Source organism: Zonotrichia albicollis, chromosome 3 (assembly GCF_047830755.1).
Source record: "Zonotrichia albicollis isolate bZonAlb1 chromosome 3, bZonAlb1.hap1, whole genome shotgun sequence".
In the NCBI taxonomy this organism is placed as follows: domain Eukaryota; kingdom Metazoa; phylum Chordata; class Aves; order Passeriformes; family Passerellidae; genus Zonotrichia; species Zonotrichia albicollis.
In genome coordinates this window covers 27,172,419-27,195,445 of record NC_133821.1, presented here as the reverse complement: position 1 = coordinate 27,195,445, position 23,027 = coordinate 27,172,419, and the positions used below count along the sequence as shown (strand labels likewise).

At 40.1% G+C, this 23,027-nt stretch overlaps 1 protein-coding gene across 3 annotated transcripts in view; it reads left to right on the top strand.

Moving 5' to 3' along the window:
• PCSK2 (proprotein convertase subtilisin/kexin type 2) overlaps positions 1 to 23,027 on the top strand; it is a 109,564-nt gene that overhangs the window by 61,817 nt on the left and 24,720 nt on the right. For 2 of the 3 annotated variants that reach the window (XM_074537020.1, XM_005496050.4), the window contains 2 exons: positions 15,651 to 15,727; positions 21,176 to 21,264. The exons of the other annotated variant lie outside the window; for it this stretch is intronic. In XM_074537020.1, coding sequence (XP_074393121.1) covers positions 15,651 to 15,727; positions 21,176 to 21,264 — 166 coding nt within the window. The remainder of the gene's footprint in view (positions 1 to 15,650; positions 15,728 to 21,175; positions 21,265 to 23,027) is intronic. 3 annotated transcript variants of the gene reach the window in all.

Genomic DNA, 23,027 nt, shown 5'->3' with positions numbered 1-23,027 from the left:
CACCATCGCCTCCTGGCTTGCTGCAGTATATCTACTTGCTTTTCTGGGATCAGGGAGTTATGGCAAAGCTGGAATTTTCCATTCTACACTGTGAATGCAGAGACACTCATTGTCGAATGATCTGTATTTTCTTCCAAGCCTTGGAAACCCTGCAGGGAACCTTGGAAACCTTCAGGAAACTATTTTTTTCACCACAAAGAGAGCCCTTCATTATGAACTGCTAATTAAAAAGCTGGGGCCTAATCTACACCATGGTTTGCTCTCAAATGATAATGTACATATAAACCCAGCAATTTTCAGGACTGATTTCTCCAAGATACAGCATCTGAGTGAGAAAGAAATGTCAAGTTACAGGGGCTGCATCTGAGATATGTCTAATAAAAGGGAAAAAAGGCAGCTTTTGGGGATGGGCATAGCAAACTATTTTAAAGAAAGAACTAAGCAAATGGAGATTTCTTGTGCCACAAACAGAAACATAAGCTAAGCTCTCTCTGATACCAGGTTTTTATTGCAGTATTTTATCCTTGGCCTCTGCCTGCTGGTGAAGGTCAGTGTAGCAGCATTTTCCCACTTAGAGTAGTGGGGAGCTGATAATCTCCTATAAGTGGGTTTGTCCCTGATTAGCAGAACTTAGAAAAATCAGGATCCCACCAAGAGACTCAGGCTAGGAGTGAAAAATTGCTGGTTTCAGTGTCTGAACTCTGCCTGAAACTGAAAGCTTGGTTCAACAAACCTAGAGAGAGAGAGAGAACAAGAAAAACACTGTAGGAAAACTGGAGGTGACTATGTGACTAGGTAACATTTTTACCAAGTATTGATAAATGTACAATGAGAATCAAGCAGCAATTCTTGGTAATAGATAGGAATGGAAAAGATTTTGAATTCTGTAGAATTGCACAGATGTGACATGTACAAACAAGCCTCAACCTGAGCAGTGGTTCATTGCTGGCCTTGCTCAAACCTCCTCTCTTTTCTTGTCTGTACTACAAGTCCTTATGGTGCAGCCTTATCTTCTAAGGTCCTTGTCACTGTCACTCAAACTGTAGACAGGAAAGGCCATTTGTAAGGAATGAGGGAAGACTTTTGGATTTACCTCAGGGTTAGTCAAAGTTTTCCGTCATCTATAACTTCTCATTTAGATGTGAACAGCAGATTGCCTTACCTATCTTCTCTTCCTGCTTTGTCAGCATCTCCAAACAGAAGGCAGTCTTTCTCTCATCACTTTTGATAACTTATCTCCAGCCAATACCGTAACAGCTCCCCTTGCCTTGCTGACAGTGGGAGCATATTTTTGGAATAATTATCTTATCACATAAGCAGTGAAGCAGGGAAATGTTCCACTTCTGTTCTGAGCTGCATTTGCCATTGTTTGCTAGAGGAACAAAAACACCATTGGATAGTCTTTACAGCCACAAAACGAATAGGAAATAATACAGGCAATAAATTTTGCACTGCAATATGTACAGCAAAGCATAGCAACAGCACAAAGCATCTTCTTACTTTTAGAAAGTCTGTTTTTCCTTCATTACCATGAATTTCTGAGTATGATTTGGCCTCCCTGCCCAACACAAAAAGAACCAGCAAACTCTTCTGGTAACCATGAGCCTGAGCACAATGATTTACCAGTACAAACCATTAGTATCTCCAGTAAAAATCTCTAGAGCATAGTTGTGGGATTTTGTAGAGCTGACAAAGCTGCACTAACATTTATTGATCCACACTGCTTTGCCTTGGTGACCCACTGCCCCCCCACCCCTAAATCCCAGCTGATTTTTTTCCTGAGTCCAGTAGAGTCCACATGTAACTGGTGGGGAGAAAAATGTTGTCCCTTCTCAGGGCAAAATTTGTTGGAAACACTCTGAAGAGATTGAAAAGCTCCCAGTGTCTCTGCACTTAATATGAACCCAGGGAATCCTCAGGAATCGTAAACATGGGAGAGTCAGGTTCCTACTGGCCTAGTGTATGGTATCAGGCAGCTTTATGAAATCTGATTCCTGTGGCATGATTTTCAAAAGACTCTGAGACAGACTGCATTTCCTGCTGCATTTCAAAGGGCTATGCAGCACATGCACTAGACACTTCATTTCAATAAACATTTACTTCTGATACATTAAAGGTGTTTTATGGGAAAACTCTATGTGCTGACTGTAATTGCTAGTATCTATTTTTAATTGTAATGTTAAAAAAGCATTTATTATAAAAAATATAATAACTTGTTTTAGCACATCACTAATTAGATTTAGTTGGTTGGTTTCTTTTGGGTTTTCTGGTGTTGCTTTGGAGTTGGGGTCTTGCTAATAGGTTTTCTAAAATAAACACTAGCATAAAACCTAAAAATGATCAAACAAATCCTGGGATAAATTCACAATACACCCTTCTGCTAGCACTGAAAATTCAGTTAGAACACTGATGGATGAAGGCTGTTCTGATGAAGGCTGTAATGAAATTTCTGCCACAATCTGCTTCAAGAAATTGCTGAGACAGAATGAAGCGTCTCTTTTGCCAGGATGGAAGGATGGATCAAGTGTTAAAATGCGAGGCTGACTGATGCCTTAGCAGTCAAAACTGGTAGTCTTCTGTTGAGCTGTTTATGCTGCTCAGGTGGCGTCTGGCAGCTCAGGGGCTTATTTTAGAATTTAGATATGATTACTCAGGACATGCATGACAATAAAGTTTCACTGAAAAAAATTAGAAGTTACCGGGAAAATAATTAAATTCTCTTTCAGACGTAGCTATTTTTTTTCTGTTATTCTGTACAGGATCAGCTTCTGGGCTGCTTTCTATGCACTGTGCAATCTGTTTTGGTTTTTTTCCTCAGAACATAATAAAGGCTAAAAAAGAGATGATGCCCTCTCTGATCATATCAGCCAGGCATATAAGGTTCTCAGTGTACCTGGAGGGGTGTCCTGAATTAGTCACATACAGAAAATGCTTCAAATCTTGGAAAGCATAATGGGCTTCTACAAACAGTCCTTGCCTGCTCCCAACAGTAACTGCTATTAAAGGGACATGTCATTGGTGCTTGTATATTGAAGTCTAAATAAGATGACTGTACAGTTCCTCTGCTCTGTACCTTATTGCTGCTTAACATGAGCACTGCCAATGGGGGAGAGAAGCCTGTGTAAAGGAGATGTCAGTGTCTTCCTATTTAATGAAAGGTAAAAAGTTTCTGTAATAGTAATCTCTAGCTTTCCACTTAATCAAAAAGATGGAACAGCAGAAAGAATGTAAAGGCTTGTAGCAGAGCTATTTTGCTGGTGAGAGCTCCATAGAGGATTGAGACTTAACAGTAGGAACTGCTGAGTCATAATGAGACAGCAAAATAAGCTCCTGTCCCGTAGCTTATCTATGTAACCTCATAGGCCACTTCTCCCTGACCTCTACTATTGGACAAGTTTGGATCCCCCTATACCGTATAAAAAGGGGCTGTTTTAGCCCATTTGACAGAAGAAGAACTGTCGCTGGAACCCTTCACAGACTCCCCAATAAACCACCGCTGTGGAACCACCAGGACTTCTCCTTCTCCTCTCTCGCATCTGCTTCGGCCTCAGCCAAGACGCCCTAGCGATCAAGCAAAGAGTTGAAATCCGAAGAAAGCTGGTAATCACTAAAGAGCTGACAATCACTGAGCTTGCTAAGGGTAGCCTGTGGTGGCTGCGAGCTCACTGAGTATTCCGACACTGTCTCCCAGAGGGACTGAGTTCCCGGACCATCTTGCATCACTCGGTTGATAGGGCCAAGATCGGGGCTTTATCATAAAGGCTGTTTCTCCTCTGGATTATTTCATGTGGCCAGAGGGCACAGAAAGAGGCTTTTTCTGCAAAAGAGGCTGTGACTTGTGAGGGAGATGTGATTGCCCTCAGGGGAGATGATTTGTGTCACAGAGCTGTGTTTGCAGCTGAAAGCTGGATTTCTTCCACTGAAAGTTGTTATGTGAATGGCTTTGCTGAAGCCCATTTTTAGAGATCTGGACCCTGAATGCTTGACAAGACCTGGGGCTTTGTGATTAGTACCATCCATGCAGCTGATGTCGGCACCATGCCACTGATGTTGGTCTCTCCAGGGGGATGCACTGATTTATGCTGGCTATAAAATAGCCTTAAAACACTGTTCTTTGAAATCAAAAAGTACTCACGTATTGTAGTTGCATTTGACCATTATTATTTTCTGATCAATGTATGCTGCAAAAAGTTTCCTGCTTTATTCTATATTAGAACCACCTGAAAGGGATAATTTTCAAGTTAAATACATGCCTGGTGTGCAAGCAATGTGAGATGGTGCCAAAGATACATACTGTGCAAGCTAACAAGCGCTCATTGTCTGCAGCGTTTATTTTGCTCTATAACCAATGCACTTAATCAGTTGCACACTGAGAAAGTGTAAGGTGGCTAATCACTTTAATCATAAAGCACTAGTATTAATTTTCACTTAAAGCATCATCTAGGGAAAGTAAATGAAGATTGTTGAAATGAGAAATGCACAAGGATGAAAGAGCAGATGACATTTCTGCATCAGTTCTAGCTGATGTTTTTGGAATTGGCTTGTGTCTCTCTCTAGGGTTTCTCCAAGTAAGCCTTTTTATAAAATTAAAGTGTCCATGGCAAACTGAAAGTGAAATATTTTTATTTTGAATCAGTTCAACCTAATTTTAAATATTTGACAGAATGTGCTGAATTAAAAGAGCAGCAATCAAATCCCACTCTGGTGCTTGGTGCACTTGGGAGAAGAGGGTCAGTCACATGGTCCCTGGAGGCAGTGAACACCACGTAATTTTAAAGTCAAGTTCAACAAATTGAAAAAAAGGGGTTTCCTTTCCCCAAAATGGAAGTAGTACATTTTGCATTGAAAATGGCCCAAACAATATTTAAAGATTTTTCCATTTGAAAGCCTTTATTTTCTGTTTCTCAAAGAATAGCTATTTAGCTGCTGATATTTTTTAAGACCCTAACCGGTGTGGAAATCCCTGAATACCCACCAACATTTAGATGCAACTTGATTAAAATTCATGCTGTAGTTATTTTTGGTTACCAAGGTATCACCAGGGAAGTCTGAATTAGATGGTACATGTGGAGCACTGTTCCCTCACAAAGCTTCATCAAAATTTGATGGGGTTTAGGGAGAGTTTTTTGGGCCCAGTGGTGATTTTGACAAGGAAAGTCACAACCCCACTTTTAATTACTGGACTTTCAACTTTTAAAAGGAGAGCTTTGGCCAAGTCCTCTTGTAGGAGCATCGGGGGTTAGGACGGTTGGGAAGGATGGAGAGGAGAGATCTCTGAAGCCAGGTCATGGAACTTGTGGTTTATTGCAAAGGGCCTTCTGGGAGCTGCCAGCCGCTGCTCGGAACAGGGCTGAGAGAAGAGAGGGGTAGAGGGCATGAGGGGGTAAGAGCGTAAAAGGGCAAGAAAGCAAAAGCGTAAGAGAGAGAGGTTCCCATTACAATACAATAAATCTTCTTCTGTGTTGAATATTCTAATTCTCACTAACCAATCTAGTACAATATACAAATCCTATAGCATTTACATACCGCCTATAAGAATCACTACATTATCATACTGTGTTTCATTTTAAACCCTAAAAACTACTCTTTGGACCCCTTCTGCTAAGCTACTAGGGTCTGCTCTGACCCTTGGACCTGTCTGCAGGCAGAGGGTATTGTTTCATCAAAAGGGGATTACTTTCGGCCAGCCACACCATTGTTTCCAGTTGTTCCGTAACTAAGGTATCTCAAAGCTTGCTTTCATTTCAGTCTCACTTATAGTTTCTATATTCTCAAAATCTTTTGCCAGGCAATCATATTTATGATGCTTTCCTGTTTCATCTTCCCCAATACCATCTGGATAAGCCAGTCTTGCAAAGTAAAAGAGTGCAGGAGACCTGGAATTTACAAGTAGTGCCCTTTTTTTGAAATGAAAATGGCCTAGATACAGTAAATAAAGGTACAGATATTCACCAATACTTTAAACACCTCTCCTTCACTGTACCTGTAAAATTAATTCGGTTAACTTGAAATGAATTCAGTCTTTTCCATCCTGGCACTTGTGGTAGTGTTCGTGGCGGTCTTAGGATGAGGGAAGAGATGAGAATGTTGACTCCGTGTTTCAGAAGGCTTGGTTTATTATTTTATGATATATATTATATTAAAACTATACTAAAAGAATAGAAGAAAATATTTCATCATAAGGCTAGCTAAGAGTAGAAAAAGAAGAATTATAACAAAGGCTTGTGACTGACCGAGACAATCTGGACAGGTGGACTGTGATTGGCCATTAATTAGAAACAGCCACATGAGACCAATCACAGATCCACCTGTTGCATTCCACAGCAGCAGATAATAATTGTTTACATTTTGTTCCTGAGGCCTCCCAGCTTCTCAGGAGAAAAAATCCTAAGGAAAGGATTTTTCAGAAAATATCATGGCTACAGGCACTTCATCTTGGCACGGTTATTTGCTTTGCATTGTTTGATTTTATTTATTTACATTTATGTTCTTCATGTTAATATTTTATTTCTTGGCAGCTATGTAGGTAGTTAAGATATTTTTAAACCCCTGCCTTATTTCAGATTGCTTTGATTTAAGTATAACGTTCACAATTTCTTTTTCTTTCCAGAAAGCAATATGCTTAATGAACATCTCTTACCAGAGAACAGAATAGCAGTGCACAGTCTCTTATAAAATGCTGGCCATATTGAAGTCAATGGTAGTTTTTGTGTTAAAATCAGCAATTTGACAGATCATGTAAATTGCAGTTTGTTCTACTGTACATTGCCTTTATTTTTTAAGCATAGCAGTGAGAGGCATAGACTTCAGCAGAGCAAATAAAGACACCAAGGGCTGTGGAAACATAACTGCCTGGGATAGCATGTTTTCCTGTGGAATGGGAGCTTGTATTTGATGAAACTTTGGCTACTTCCAGTACTGTATAGCTGGTTTTTTGGTGAAACTTAAATGTGTATTGTAGAGGATACCTCAGTCACACGTTCCCTGTGCTGTCCTTACTTGTAAACATTGATGCAGATTGGGAATGTTTGGAAATGTTTTTCAGACAAATCGTTTTCTGATTTTTTTTAAATGAGGTGAATCTTTGAATATGTACAAAGATGAGGATGAAGACTGTGCTGTGTTCAAGGACTTCATCATTTCAATGCTAGCAGATGATTTTTAGAATTCCTTCGTATGAGAAACGAAATCACTTTAATTCAGTGGCACTTAACTCATTTGCAGGATTAGTCAACCATGATACTGTGTCTGACAGATGTAGTTGAGGATCTTTGTCTCAGTCATCTAATGATATCTAGGACACTTCTTAAATTTTAACATCCAGCAAATTGCTGTGAATACATTAGCTATGATCAAATATACTAATCTTTAACAGAAGAACCTGGAATGATCATGTACTATTTAGAATCTTAAATACTTGAAAAACTTAGTATGTGTGAATTTACATGAGCCCATTCTGAAGATTCCACCTTTTCTCTCTGTATTGGATTTAGGTGGTTCCACATGGAATGAGCAATGCAAACTTTATTGCCAGAAAATATAAATTGGTGCATTAAAATTCCTGAGAGCCCAGTATGTCTTGACAGGTGTTAAGTCACATTATAATTCTTCCCTGGGGTACTAATGAGGTCAGCTTAAAACCGAAATAACACACAATAGGTCTTCAAGACCTTTTAACTCTAAGGATTGTACATCAACCTGTGTTTGCTTTTTGTGACAAAAGAAATGCAGCTAATCATTTGCATTATATTTTTTGAGTCTCTTCTTTGAAATTTTCACCTCCTTTTGCTTCATCTACAATGTCATTTTTATGTCTTCATTCATCTTCCATATTGTCCTGGTTTAGGGCAAATTTGGGAGGAAACCTCCAAAAGGGGGCCCCTCCAGAAAGCCTACCCACACAGCACCTCCCCCCCAACCGATTCAGGAAAGATTCCTTGGAGAGAAGTGGAAAGAACCTGTTTATTTAACAGGCACAGCACCCCCCAACACACAAAATGAACAATATCAGATGACAAAACTTTTTCATTAGTCTGAAAAAGATGACAAATTCAGAAAGTCTCTCTTGGGGGTGGTTGCTCTGTTATCAGTCCACCCGGTGGTGGGGGCAGCTGCTGCAGGCCACAAGGTGCAAACTCTTGGTGTTTCCCACGTCACAGTCCAGAGCAGGCTCAAGTGGTTCCAAGAAAGCAAAAGAAAAACAGTCCAGGGAAAATTCAGACTGCTTAGCTAAACTAACTAATGAGCAGAAGCAAAAAGCAAGAGCAAAGCCGGAGCGAAGCAGAAGCAAGAGCAAAGCGAAGAGCAAAGCAAAAAGCAAAAGAGGCACTATGTACTGCCCCTCTCTGTGTCCTGCCAGCCATGGGGGAGCAGGCTGATAAGAAACCAAAACAAAACTTTCACTCTCCAGAGCCAGTCTTGAAGGCACAGAACATAATATCCAGCATAAACAGAACACACAAATGGGGATACAAGCATCATAACGTCACCCTAAGACACATATTCATGCAATTTAGGTGAAACACCAGCTGTTTGGTTGTTAACAGTTCTCTTGTCAGCTGAGAAGCCTTTCATGAGAAGGAAAATATCCAACCAGTTTTCTGTCCTGTCTACTTTCACTTTCAGTTCCTCTGCATCACCAGGCTAGCTTTCCCTGTCCTCCCCTCTCCATAACCCACACGGACCAGGTCTCTCTGTTGTAAGTCATCCCCCAAACCACCTAAGCTGTTTTGATTTCCCTCTTTGCAAAGCTCCAGTTTGGCCATTCTGTAACAATAGGTTGGTAGCCTCTATAAGTGGTCATCTTTACCAACCTGCCATATTTGTTTTCTGAGTGCCATTGCAACCACAAGTCCAGTAATGCTGCATTTTGAAGTGAGCATTGCTGATAATTGTCAGCTTTTTTGGACTCTGCAATGTGGCTGCCAGTGCCTACTGATCACACACTGCAGCAGGGAAAGGTTGGCTCTCCCAGCATAAGTGACCACTTCTTGCCAGACTGTGTCATGCTAAATTACTTGACTTGAAGAACTGCTGAGTTTGTATTGCAGCCGCTGAGCTATAGGTTTTCTTACAGTGATGAAAAAAAAAATCTCCCTAATCCCTCACATGCCGCTTAAGAGACCTTGGTGCTGGGTGTGATCTGGATCTTGCTATGTTTGATGAGAAGAATCCATGGCATATTTTGCTAGATGTTGGGCTCATGGGCAGGAGCAAGATGGTTAAGCTCCCCGTCCCTTCCTGCTTATCCTTCCAAGAGGTTCTAAGTGCTGGCTGCCATCAAAACATTGCAAACACAACCTTTACTGCAGCTCAGTGCCCAGCAAGCACATATTCGATGTAGCGATGGTCTTGTCAGCTATTACTTACAGGGACACAACTGAGAATAATGGAGTTGGACCTCATTTCTCTGCTGCCAGCTTTATACCTCTATTACTTTTTCAGCTTCAGTAGGTCAAACTAATGCATAATCAAAGTATCTGAAGAGGAAAACTATCCATTGGAAGAGGAATGTGGGCAAGGTTTTTAATAAAATGGAATGCTAAAACTAGATGAAAAGTGTGTTCAGAGTATTTTTCTGTAGAAGTCACTGCACAATTTGTATTTCCTATTATAATAAAATAATCCAAAACTCATGTCTCTAACAACTTATTTGCCCTTCCCCCCCCCCCTTTTAATTTCCCCCTGAATTAAAGAAACCAAGGAGTTCACTCTATAACCCAAGGCTTTAAATTTGCTACTTGCCCTGAAAATCTTTAACGCAACTAGTTGCCTAATTTATTTTTATTTTACTAATTTTATTGCCTTGGCCTTATGACTCCCTATGAACATACCTCCTTTGTGTGTTGTAGGTACAGCTTAAAGGTTTTTGTGCACCCCCTCTGAAAATTAAGGAATGTTTGGCTGAGCAGAAATAGGTTTCAGTTCTGTAGGTTAACTTGCTTTTACCTTCAGAGCTCTGGCTCTGAGCAATTAACAGCTGGTGATGTGCTTCAGTTTTTTTCCCCATCAACCTGAAAATTGTGGAGCAGGCTAAGAATGCCAAGAGGTGAATAATGAAGCAGTGTTTTTATTATAAACAGAAATTAATTTGGCTGCTTCTTTTTAGTAAAGTCTCATGTCTCCCTCAATTTCTTTTTTTCCCCTTATGTCAGGTAAAGATGCAGGGGAAGGTAATGGAGGGTATTTCAGTAAGCTGGTTTTATTTTTAAAAATTGATTGCAAAAATTCTTTACCTCTTAAAAAATGTCCAACGTAACATTTTCTCTGAGTCTTTGTGATTCCCATTTTTTTGGTCCTGTTTGACTATACATGTCTGAGCTAAGCATTAGCAAACAGCCACAGGGTTAGATGGCAATTAGCTGGATACATTTGGACTTTCATTTTGTTGATTGGGAAAACACCTGACAATCTTGGTACCTAAGAATTAATTTCTGATTTGTTTCCAGTTCTTCAGAGCTGGGAAGTAGCTGTGCTTAGATCTTCCTGGGTGGTAGATCTGTAGCACTGCTGTACTGCCTGTTTGCTTTACCCTGTGTGAAATAAAAAGTATGTTTACTCCACTCCTTTTTTTAAAAATGCTCACATTCTGGGTAGCATTAGCCAGTAGTGGAACTAATGCTGGTTTTCTCATTTTGTCGGCAGGGGAAATAGGAAGGCCATTATTTTGGTAAAAGTAAAATAAGTGATTGTGTGACATTTTAGTGCTATGTGGAGAGGATCATCAGTTACTTGACAAAGAAATCTGTTTAATATAGAAAAAGAATACAATGTGATATGACCTCAGCAAAGCTATTTGTCTTCATAACTGTAACTTTAAAAATAATGCTACCTTAATGAAGATAAATGCAAATGTTAAAGTGAGACTCCGTGTTTTTTTTCAACTGCCTTTTTGTTTGTTTGCTTTTAAACCTAAGAACTGAAAAACTTTCAGCTTTGCAAAGTATGTTGTTAGATAAGAAGTGGGGGACAGCCAGCTTGTCTTCCTATAAACTCTGAAGCTGTATTATTAGAATTCTTACATCTTATAAGCTCAACAATTTTAACTGTTGTAAATGAAGCAGTAGAAGCTTGTTTGCAGTCAGTTTCTCTTCTTTTGACTATAATTGCCCTAGTTTTTCCTTTGGCCTAACCCAGATGCTTGGTGATTGTTGAGGAAATTGAAGGTTTTTTCAGAAATAACTACAAAATGAAATCACTGTTGTGGTGAGCTCTTTACTTGCTCATGTTATGGCCAGGTAGAGCCTGTACTGAATAACTGGAACTGGAATACCAGGAGCGCTTACAGGCACCTCAGATACTGTTCTGGACCCAAGACACAACTCCCATCAATTTCAAATTATGTTCTGATTTATTATTCTGTGGCTGTTTTGAAAAGAACAGCAGAGAAGTGTGTTGCTGTCTTATTCAATATCTGGCTTGTGTTGTCTGGCTCAGTATTTTTACTTTCGTGATGTACCTATAAGAAGTGGGTAAAAGGCTGCAGTTTCTGGGGAGACATGGCAAATGTCACCAGTTGTGAATTTGCTCTTTAAGATTAATATCTTTGAACAAAACCCATTACTTTGTGGATATATTCTTGGTGTTTACATGGTCTTCAAAACAGCACTGAATTTGCTGGATAGAAATACAGGACATGTACATTAGTTCATAAGAGGCAGAGGCATTTAAAAAGTTACAGAGCTTTTTTCATTTCCATTTTAAAATCCCCACAAACCAAACCAAAATAAAAGTGTGCTTCCCATGGCAGAGAGGAGAGGGCTTATTGTACAATGGCTGACTTAGCAGCAGTGTCTCTGGTTTTTTGTTAATGATCTTTTAGCCTTGCAGCATCTCTCCTAGGTTAAATATGTTGTCTCCTCTTTCACCTTTTGGTGAGCATATTCCATTTATTTAAGCCTGTGTGTACAAAACTGAATTTCATTTTGCCACCACATGATCTTCAGACTTATTTTAGTACAGTTTCCCTGAGATGTTTTATGTTGTAATTGTACTTCATGGCTTTGCTTTCTCTTTGGATCAGTAAAGAAATCAAACAAAAAAAAAGGTATCTTGCTGCCTCAGATCTAGTACAGGACTTCAATGTCTATAATAGAATCAGCCTGTGACCAGTGGGATGTGCCTTTGTCTCCTGCACTAGCATGTGAGCATAGGCATATTTCTTGACTTACAGAGAAAAAGGAAAGTGTATGTGAATTACGCTGCAGAAGCTTTTGAAGTAAGACAAAAATTTATGGGCTTACTGCATTATTCAAGGTACATAATTTTATTACAGTGCTGAACAACTCATGGGACAACTGATTTATTGTTAGTGTCATATTTTGCATTATGAATTTTTTGCACAGATGATTTTACTGTATGTGTTTGAAAAGGTACAAGACAATTCTTTGTGAAATTTTAGTCTAAGGTTATTTTTAAGGAAAGCAGAATTTTATACAGAGGCAAAAGTAATCTGTCATGGTATACAAGCCATTACTTAATAAATTATTGAAAGGGTCTCATCCTTAGACCTGATACTCTTCTGTTAGTATTTTGTTTGGTGTAGAGGCTAGAAAGCAAAAATAGAGATATTCCTTCAAGAGCAATACCATTCCTCTCTGTAATAGCATTTTTATTATATAATAGATAATATTTATATGTAGTTGTGTATAGATAGTGACTGATAAACATCAAATCACTCTGCAGCAATGAATTGATTTTGATTGAACATGAGGGATTAGATTCACCTCATTGTAATACCCAGTGCCATTGACTGGTCTAAGGCCAGACCAGTGCTTGAGGTTGGAGGCTCAAGTTCTCCCCAAGGCTGGAAACCAGGCAACTGCCTTAGATATTGAAAATCAAGTGGTAAACACTTCAAGTCTAAGAGAAGGAACTGCCAGTAGACTAGTTTGGCAAGAAAACAGGGCACTGAATCACCAGAGTGGAAAACCAAAGTGTTCCCATTTCAGCATGCTGTTGTGGATCCTCATCTGCACTGGTTTTGATTGCAACCTCACAGATTCCTATGCTAATTAATTCTCCATGTTAGCAATAAACTCCCCTCTTGCCCACCGGGGACTCCAGCCTATGGAGGACAAGGGCAAAACACAGATTTTAATATTCACTTCGCAAAACACAAAATGAAATATTTAATCTGTCCACTCAAGCAGTTCCCTTTGTGGTACAATTCTAAAATTGTTTAATTTCTTAGTTTTGCTTAAAAATAAGTAACAAAAGCTGAGGCTTAGGTATTTTTGGTTTAATCTTTAAATTAGGAACTTGAAGCAGTCCATTTGTACTTCTCTCTGCTGTTTCATTATCCATTTCACTGCTTCCATAGTGTGTGAAATACTCCTTTACAATGCTGAAACTCACTGTCTTTCCTCAAAGACCCTAATGAAGATAAATTGCTCAGTTAGCAGTTGTTTTCTTTCCAAGACTTCTTAATTTTGCCCTTTGTTGATGGTTCCCCCTCCATTAGTTATCTTTTTCCTATGAGTGCTGTGATCCAAAATGAAGCAAATGAGAGCTCAATGATCTGGCTAAATAACTTGGTTGATAGCCTGCCTAAAGGTATCTTTCCATAAGCTGCCTTACCTGGGGTCTGCAGTAGGGCTGCAGTTCGCTGTAGGGTATCTGAATCATTCAGGCTGGAATCCCTTTGTCTGTCACTGCTGTGAACATGAGTGGTACACCAGCACAGCTAGAAGGGCTTTTCAGCCTTAATTTATGCACAGGGGAATTCTAGAGTCAAGAGTGGTTGCTAGAAGGTGCTTGCATATTTGATGATGTCCTGAAAAGTCAGCCTTACCGGACCCCCTTTGAGCTTAGGGTATGTAAGTGGGACTGCATTTCTACTAAATGGGAGAATAAAACACAGTTGACACATGACTGAGTGTAGACCTTCATTTGTACAATATTTTTAGAGCGGAAGCAGAAGTTCTGAGTGAATATGAAGTTGGCAGTATGTCTGTGTGGTATCTATGACAGTGAATTTTGTAATTCATTAAATGTTCTCTGGAAAAGTACTTGTTTTCTGATGTTTTTAAATCTCCCCCTCAGTAATGTAAATTTCTTAAATTATGAGAAGTAGTAAAAAATAACTACTTGTCCATCTTCTCAGTACTAGTCATGAATTATAGACAAATGTCAAATTCCCCTTTTTTCCCTGGCTGAAAAGTGATGTTCTGTTTACTCTTAGCTCGTGCAAACCTCTGCCATTGAAAGTGCTGTATAAGCAGTTGGGGTAATTAAAATAAGCAAATTACCCAGACACTTGGGCACAAAGACTTAGAAGCACTGAGAATTTGTAGCTATAGCTGACATGACTGGAAGGCATCTTTGGGCCAAAAATCAGGGCCTTAGCGTAGAGATATGGAGAGATCTGTAAGAATCTCAAGAAGAAATTAATCTCTGAGCTGGAAGACAGCATTAAGTCATTTGAGAGCCACTCTGAAAATCTCTGCTCCATTAAAATGCTGCAAAATATTTACTGTCTGCGCTGTATATAAGCAACCAAGCTTTGAAGTGACCACCCAAAAAATCCCACTGTACAATAACTTGAAAGACACTTAGTTTTGCCCTCTAAGTATCAGAGGCAATGTTATCCTCATTTCATCCTGGAACAAGTTTTTGGGAGTTTAAGGGTTTGAATTCAAAACTTGGGTGCTACCAATGGGCTGTCTATTCCTGTATATCAGGAACTGAAATTCAGATGAAAGAAAATGTTTTTAGGAGCAAAGCTATTCATGCAAAAATCTCAAATTATCTTCAATAGCATGCTCAGCCAAATCTTAAATGGAATACAAGTACACATTAATTGAGAATTAACATAATTCAGTTTCTTGAGTATGATGATTATTAAAACATAAACTCAATGAACATACACTTGAGAGGAAACTGCTAACTATTTTTAAAAGCCTAATTTTCAGACACCCTTTATTTTTTCATTAAGAGAGAAAAAAGGAGATGGCACTTGACTTTCTGAAACTTTCTATTTGCTTCATATGAAAAAGTTGCTGAGTGTCCTTAACTGCTGATAGGACAAGTCAGGAATAAATTAGATTTATATAGAAAGCAGAGACATGGGATGACATTTTGAGAAGTGCCTGAAAGCCACATTTGTGAAGCTGTTCAGACAAAGGAATGAGAAAATACGCAGAGATTTTCGGGTATATGCACTGGCCATTAATGCAGTTTTCACAGTTGAATTTTGAGAAATGTACATTCTTAGGCATTGAAATGCTTTTAGAAATCTTACTGTTGTAGTGTCACAAAGGAGGTTTTCAAGAATACTTCTTTTCTGGAAGACCCAGGTGTCTTGTTACTTCCACCACCATTTGGAAAACTAAATTACTGCCACAGCAAGTAATTTAATACCTGAATACTCATGTAAGTGTTGATGTTGATGCCCAGTAGTAACCTGATCTCTCACACCATCTCACAATTGACCATGCTTGTCTACAGGAGGCTTTGCATGCCAGAAAGCATTGTTCCCTAGGCTTGCTGGTGTGGAAAATGGGAAATGCCACAGCACTGTAGGGACTGGTTTCTGTCCAGATACATCTCCCAGAATGAAGTTTGCTATTGATTCTCAGCTTTTCATTCAATTTGTGTTTCACTTCATGTCTGTTCTTCCACTGATTTTCTGTGTTCCTTGTGTTTTGTAGAATGCCAAAGCCAGCTATGACTTCAGCAGCAATGATCCCTACCCCTATCCCCGCTATACAGATGACTGGTTTAACAGGTAAATGGATTGTGGGCAGCCTGCTCTTCACTTTGGATTGTGTAAGAAATTCTGCATTTTTGTGAAATGTCTGTTTTCTGCTAAATTCAATCATCACAGAACAGACACTGCAGTCTCACTGCTGCTTGAAAATTTGAGGTTATTTACAATGTCATTTTTTTAGGTTTAGGGTTAGGGTTAGGTTTATAGTTTATAAATGATGTTGCTGCTCCAGAAAAGTATATTTTTAGATTGTTCTATAAGTGATGGCTAAATAACTTTTTGTTGAAAACTTTTTAAAGATTTCAGGGCTCAGACTGAGTGCTTATCAAAAAATATTTCAGGCCTATTTGATGTGGTTTTCATCTCTGACTTAGGGTGACTGGATGGTCTCCTAGTTTTGGATGGGGGTTTTTGTTTTTATTTCTAAAGAAATCAATTGTATTTCTGTCAGAGTGACACAGCAAAAAAGCAGCTGTGCTTCTACCTCAGATACGGGCCTCCTGGAATGGATTAAAAAGAGTTAGGAACTGTGATATCCTTCTTTGTAGTACTGCAATTTTTCGGCCAAAGCAAGATCTCAATGAGACTTCTGCTTCATTTTGTGAAAGGACCTCTGACACTTTTAAAGCAGTATGAATCCAGTTAGTGAATGGAAAGTCACAGAAAGAGTAGGGCTCTAATTTGTGAAGGTCTGCTGACTTTCTTGCTTTATTTATGTGAAGGATCTTTTTAGCAGAAAGATACCACTTAGCTCTGGAGAGGAAGAAAATTAAAATTAGCTTTAGTATGTAATGGTAGCTTTTGTTGTTTTCAGTGTGGAACTTCATAAAATTGGGTATGTTCTGCCAAGTCCCATTAACACAGATTCTGCTGCTATCAGGTATTTTATAGTGGGGCCCAATTTGCTGTCCTTACCTGTTTGGCAAAGTAAACTCTCCCTGGAGGGAGAGTTATATGCCAAAGTCTCTTTGAATAGACCTCAAACATTCCAGATGTGGCAGGGGTTATTGCTTCTGGTCCCAGGTGCCCCTGACTAACTTCAAGCGCTTCAGTGAAGCATTGAGGGTGAGCAGCACTATTGTTTGTGATCCAGTTTTTGATAATTGAGAACAACATGATTCAGGTTGTCATAGAACTGCATCAGTTTCCTCTGTTTCTTGGGTGAATGGAGTGTTCAGGTCAGCAATAGGAGGGGGAAAACCACAGAGATATCCTTTACTGTTCTTTCTTTTCAGAAAAAAATAAAATTGATACTTAGGAAGTATAACATTGTCAATAAACGTTAGTCATACTGGGATGCTCCATCCCTGGAAATGTTCAGGACCAGGCTGGATGTGGCCCTGAGCAGCCTAATCTCATGGGTGGCATCCCTGCCCATAGCAGGGAGATTGGAGCTAAATGATCTTTAAGGTCCCTTCCAACCCAGACCTCTCTATGATACGATGAACCTTCAGATTTCTTTTGCAAGACAGGGAATTTTCTGTCTTGCAAGGTAAATCATGGGAGCAACACATTCAGTGGAGCATCCCTTTCCTGCCTTCATAGTATAAGGAAGGATTTAAGATGCAAGATTCTTAGTTTTCTGCAGGTTAAGATGCAAACAAGCATACCATATCCAGCTTGTGCAGGAGTAGTTGTGACTGTTTTCTCTGTGTATTTCTTTGCTATTCTGTTAATTGAGATGACATACTCCTCTATAAGCTCTTGCCATGGCTTCTGACTCCTGAATTAGTGTCACTGGTAGGTAACAGCTGTCTGCCTCTGACAGTCTGTCCCTATGTGTAGCTACACTGGTGCATCTGCATAGGCCATGATTGCATGGAATATCTATTGAGAGAAACCTGAAATAAAGGCTCCATTTTGCACAGCCAGTGATGCATCTCCCATCGAATTTTATGCATACAAAAGTATCAGACTCGAAATAGGATAAAGAACATATTCCATAAAAAATACATTTCTATGTGAGCAATTCAAGTGTTTTGTGGAACAAGAAGCAGAGGAGTGATCACTAAGGGGCTTTTGTGAGCTGCCAGCTGCATGTGGAATGTGTTAAATAGACTTTAAGAATAAATAGGAGAGGTTTTTGCATGGAGTATTCCATTATTCACAGCTGCTCTGCTGGTAAGCACAAATTCCCCTTCCATTTGGGGCCTTGCAAGACTGCTGGAATCACTTTGGCCTTTCCATCTAACAGCCACTGGCCTATGAAACCATGCAGGGTGGTTTTTGGAAGGGAAGGATGGTGCCTCAGGCAGGAAATTGCTATCAGGCAGTTCAGCTGCTGCTGTGGGCAGAGGCCCAATAGATGGCTTGGCAGCCAAGGGGTTTATTCTCATGTTTGCTGTATTCACTGTTTGACTGTGTTCAGATCCACAGCTTGGGGACCCAGCAGGAGAGTGTATGCTTGGTTCAACGTGGAACAGAGTTGTGCTTGAGCCTGAGGAGCAGTGGGAGCAGTGCAGGAACTTGAATCAAGCCCTGTTCCCAAAATGAGAGGCAGCCCCACAGAACTCAGTGTTTTCTAAGAACCACTTTGGGAACTGACTGATTTTGATCACCCTCTCCTTCTGAACCACATTCAGTACCTTGACATGTACCACATTTTGCAGTGAAGTGGTAGCCATAGGAATTAGTGGCCTCATACTACTGTCTGATTTCATGTTGTGAGCATGCAGAAGGCATAACTTGGGCTTTCCAACTCAGAGCAATGAGATTACAAATTTCTGCCCTGATCTAAATTACCAGTAATTATCTCTGCTCCTATGGCCTTTGTATTCTCTGTATTCTCTCACTCAGCTAATGAGTTAGCAGGGAAAAATTTATTTGCTATTTTGGAAACCTATATTCTTCAGATGTCAGAATCTTTTGCTAACTGTGGATCCAAACCAAAGTAGGAGAATGCTTTCCCTTCTGTAAATAATGCTTAGAGGCTGACAACATCATGTGAGTAAAAAGGGGATTGCATTTGCCCCACAAAGTGTCCATCTGAGCTCTGCATGTTTAATTGCTGCCCAATGCAAGCAGCTAAACTGGTCAAGAAAGGCAGATGGTCCCAGCTATTGAGACTGCAGCTCTGCATAGCCCTCCCCTGCAAACCGCTGAAGATAGGATGGATGGGTCCTGTCCTTTGCTGTCTGCAGAAGCATTTCAAAGCAGATGACAAAGTACCTCAATAAAAATCTGTGCCACCTCTGACACTTTCAAAAACATCACTAAGGAGGCACGCACAGGACAATTGGCAATGGATTTTAAAACAGAATTATTTTCAAACACAAAGGAGAGTGAAATTTTTGTAGCTAATATAGAGGTATTTTTTAAAATACAGTATGCAAAACTGTTTTTCAACTAAATCCACTTTTGCCCTTACTTTTTCTATGCATGTTCACATAAAATGTGTTCACTTACATAAAGCTTATGCAAGACTTGCTCTACTTGCGAATATATGGTTTACCTTTGAAGTAGCTTGTTCACAGATGAAAATATTTTGTGTTTTATTCCCCTATGTTAAATATTGAAATAGAGAAGAGGTGAACACTGTAGAGAAAGGCTGTGATTTTTTCTTCTGACATGAGTAACTTCATAGAAACCACAAAGGTTTATCAATGATACATGAGCAGCAAATAGGTCTGAGTTGGAAAAGTCTGCTATTTGCCATTAATAATTCAACCAAATGCATTTCCATGAACTCGTGATTTTTTTTTTCTCTCTAGTCAGCAGCACAATATTGAAATTCTGAGCTGCTGGAATAGGCCTGTTTACAGTCTCCATTATGTGGGCCACTGCTCTGGAGAGGACCTTCTGGTAAAACCTTTTTGTCAGGAAGGTCCTAATACAGTTTTTCTCGCTGTAATCTGGCAGCATCAGTGATGTTTTGCACCCCAGCATTCATCAAACCAATTTTGAACAAAGCTATTTATTCTTCTCTGTGCCTTGTAGTTGGCCCATAGATGACTAGATAATGAATGCCTAGCATTGCTAGCACCTACCAATGAATGTTGTGCTTCTGTCACACTTCCTTGAGCAAGATCATGAGGGAAAATCTTGTTGTTTGATTGTTGATAGAAATTTCTGTAGCAGCTGAATAACAAATCTGTATTTCTGTCTTCTCTGCCCCCTTTGTAAAAGGAAGCGGAGGAGATCTTCTGTCATTTCTCTTTATGGAACTGCCTCTAAAAATATATTCTCCTAAGTAGAGCAGGAAAAAGTATGTCTTGCTTCATATCTTTTTGTTAATGTTACACTATCTTTGCCAGACACCCATAAAGGGAAAGAGAGGGAAAAAAGATGATTAAAACAGTTTTGCTGCCTCTCAGGATGGTCCATTTATACTCAATATAACCTTTATAATACAGCATTTTGAATTGCATGAATCCTTAGTATGCTGTAGAATCAGTGCCAGTTTCAATGCTCAGAGTGGATTGATGTGAGCAGTAGGATGGAGTCATATATTGATTCAACATCTTAGACTAAAAAAAACCCTGACAGCAGCACAGGTTTCAGTAATTTCCCTGCTGCTATGTTCTTTTTTAAAAACTACGTTATGTTGTCTGCATTTCTTTTCTTTTGAGTTTAATTTCTAGGATGAATTAGGAGAAAGGAAAATGCAATTTCCCTTCCTGCAGGCGCCACTGCCAGTGGTGCCAGTAAATGCCACTACAGCTAAGAGTCTCTATTAAGAGCTGTAAAGCACTTCATAGACACGAGGTATTATTGAAATACCATGTGTCGGCCCAAACCTGGACCTCTGTATCAGAGCAGACTATTCCCACTTGAGCAGAAAGCAATTGCTCTGTGAGCTGGAGCACCTTGTCAGCTCTTTTGGGAATCAGGCACTGGATGAGAGGGATGCATGTGCCTTAGGTCCCACAGCTTTGCGCCTGGCCAGCCATGTGCAGCTCTGCTGCTGAGGAGTGCAGTGACCATTGTGGCTCACTTCTCCTACTCCAGCTTGGTATTGCACCCACCTCTTCCTGTAGCATCTTTTGTGGGCAGGGATATGCTCTTTGTATATGTTCAGACAGCAAAAAGGCAGCCAGACTGTTCCATAAGGTTCAAAGTAAGGGGTGTCATGGTGTCAAGATGCAAAAATAAAGGAACTAATATTGATTTTTGTATTTATGATGTTCTGTCAGGGGCTGTTTCTACTAAGATTTGTTAATGAGGCAGAACCTGTCACACAAGCTAAAATGAAAAGGCCTGTATAACTTTACAGTTAAATGCAGTGTAGAGATACATGTTAAGCTCAGAGCAAGCCTCACTCATCCTGCGGAGGGGAAACTGGATATTGCCTGCTTCAGCAAGGAATGAACACGTGCCAGTATTCAGCACTCAACAGTTTTGCATTGAATGGTTTTCCTCTGCAGCACTGGGAGCTGACTGAGGCAAAACAAGCTCACAGTGATCCAGCTCAGCTCAGCATGTGCATTAGCTGGGGTTCATCTGGTCTCTCTGCCTTCCTTTTCACAGCCACGGGACAAGGTGTGCAGGAGAGGTGTCTGCTGCTGCCAACAACAACATCTGCGGTGTGGGAGTTGCATACAATTCCAAAGTGGCAGGTATGGTAGCAATCCAGGGTGTAAATAGCCCGCTGTGCTTCAGGCAGAGCTCCTCCTGCAGAGACAGAGGGTGTTGCTCACGAAAGGGCTGCAGATTGATGCTGGACCATGTATTTATTACTTTTCACAGTAGCTGGAGAGAGAAATTTCTCCCTGGCTTTGCCTTTTCAATCAAGGGCCTTATAAATAAAGGCTTTTTAATAACAGTGCTAAAGAGCAGCTCTGCTCCTTCATATACCAGCTCCTGTTTGTATGCTGATTTTCAGTGCTTCTTCCCTGAGTACCTATAGAATTGTTTGTGCCAAATCTCATTTTGCAGGAGGTAAAGTATCAATTTCTGCTGCACTTAAAAACCATTTGAAAAGGCCAATCTTATGCTGCTCTTACTCTTTAGGCTCTCACAGGGCAGGACCTGCAGAGCTGTATATCTCTGTGGTTGTTTTCCTCTGTTTTAACAGTGATGCAGAGTGATAGAAGCAAATGTGGAGAATGAAACAGGTGGTACCTAGCACTCAGCATCCATACCTTGGTATTTTTGCTTCTAACAAGTTCTTCTCTGCACATATATACTGAATACAGTTCTTGGAGTGAGTTAGGCTCTCCACACCATGTGTCAGTTTAGTTGAATCTGAAGAAATCCTGTTTTCCTACTCTTAAGACAGTTCCATGATGAGAACTGAGGTACAGCAGGCAGAGATAGATGCTTATGAATTTCACTTTACTTTCCCTAATCCACACCAGAGCATCACCCATTTCTTCTCGGCGATGGTCCACAGTGTGTGTACATGGACAGTGCTGCTCTGCTTGGCCAGTTCCTGTTTCACTGTAGTGTCAGGAGAATCTGAGGAAGGCCACATTTCACCTGTCACCTACATGACTGAAAGCTGAATCTCCACCAGAGAAGAGCACCAAGCAATGTTTGCTAAGCTCTTACTCAAGAAATATCAGTGAGAGTTAGTAACTGGCTGGGCAGGTCTAATAAATATCTCCTTTCTTCGAGAAGGGTAACATCTCCTTCAGAGATGGGACATTCCACAAAATTTACATTCTTTCAAGAGTTACTCTTCGAGGAATCTGAATTGAGACATGGGATTTTGTCTGGACCATGTCTGTATTATTCATATAACTCTACAACTGCAAGCTGGTTGCTTAAAAGCAAGAGGTTTGACAATATTTCTGGTGACCAACAGCCAACAGATAATCTTCTGTGTTGGTCCACTTTGCATTAAAATCCCCTCAAGTTTTTGGAAGTGCCAGCCAGCCTTCCCTGCCTGAGGACAGTATGCATTGGCAACACCACTGTGTGGTCCATGGCACTGGAAGTCCATGAAAGCTGAGGGTCTGCTTCTGTCATGGTTTGGAGTCATGTTTGCAGAATGAATGGGTAGTTGATTGCAGATCTGCATTTTATAAGTATGGGAAGCAATTTCTCACCAATTGAGTTTGACTTCATGTTAGCTTGAGTTAGCCCATCAAGAGCATCTGGCTTTGGTCTGATTTCTATTTGAAATTTATACCACCTTTTTTCCAGCCTTATATTTGAAACACAATGGTTTTTTATTGAATATAGCGAAGTCACTGGCTTCTAAATCAGGATCCTTATTGCCATTCACACTGTTTGGCACTGATTTCTGCCCAGTCTCTGTCCTAAACCATTGGGAAAAGCTGAACTTAAACTTGGGGATATAAATAACGCTTGTAATGAATCCCTGGTTACTCAGGTCTCATCCAGAGACCAAGTGACAGGTTGGCTGTCACTGGAA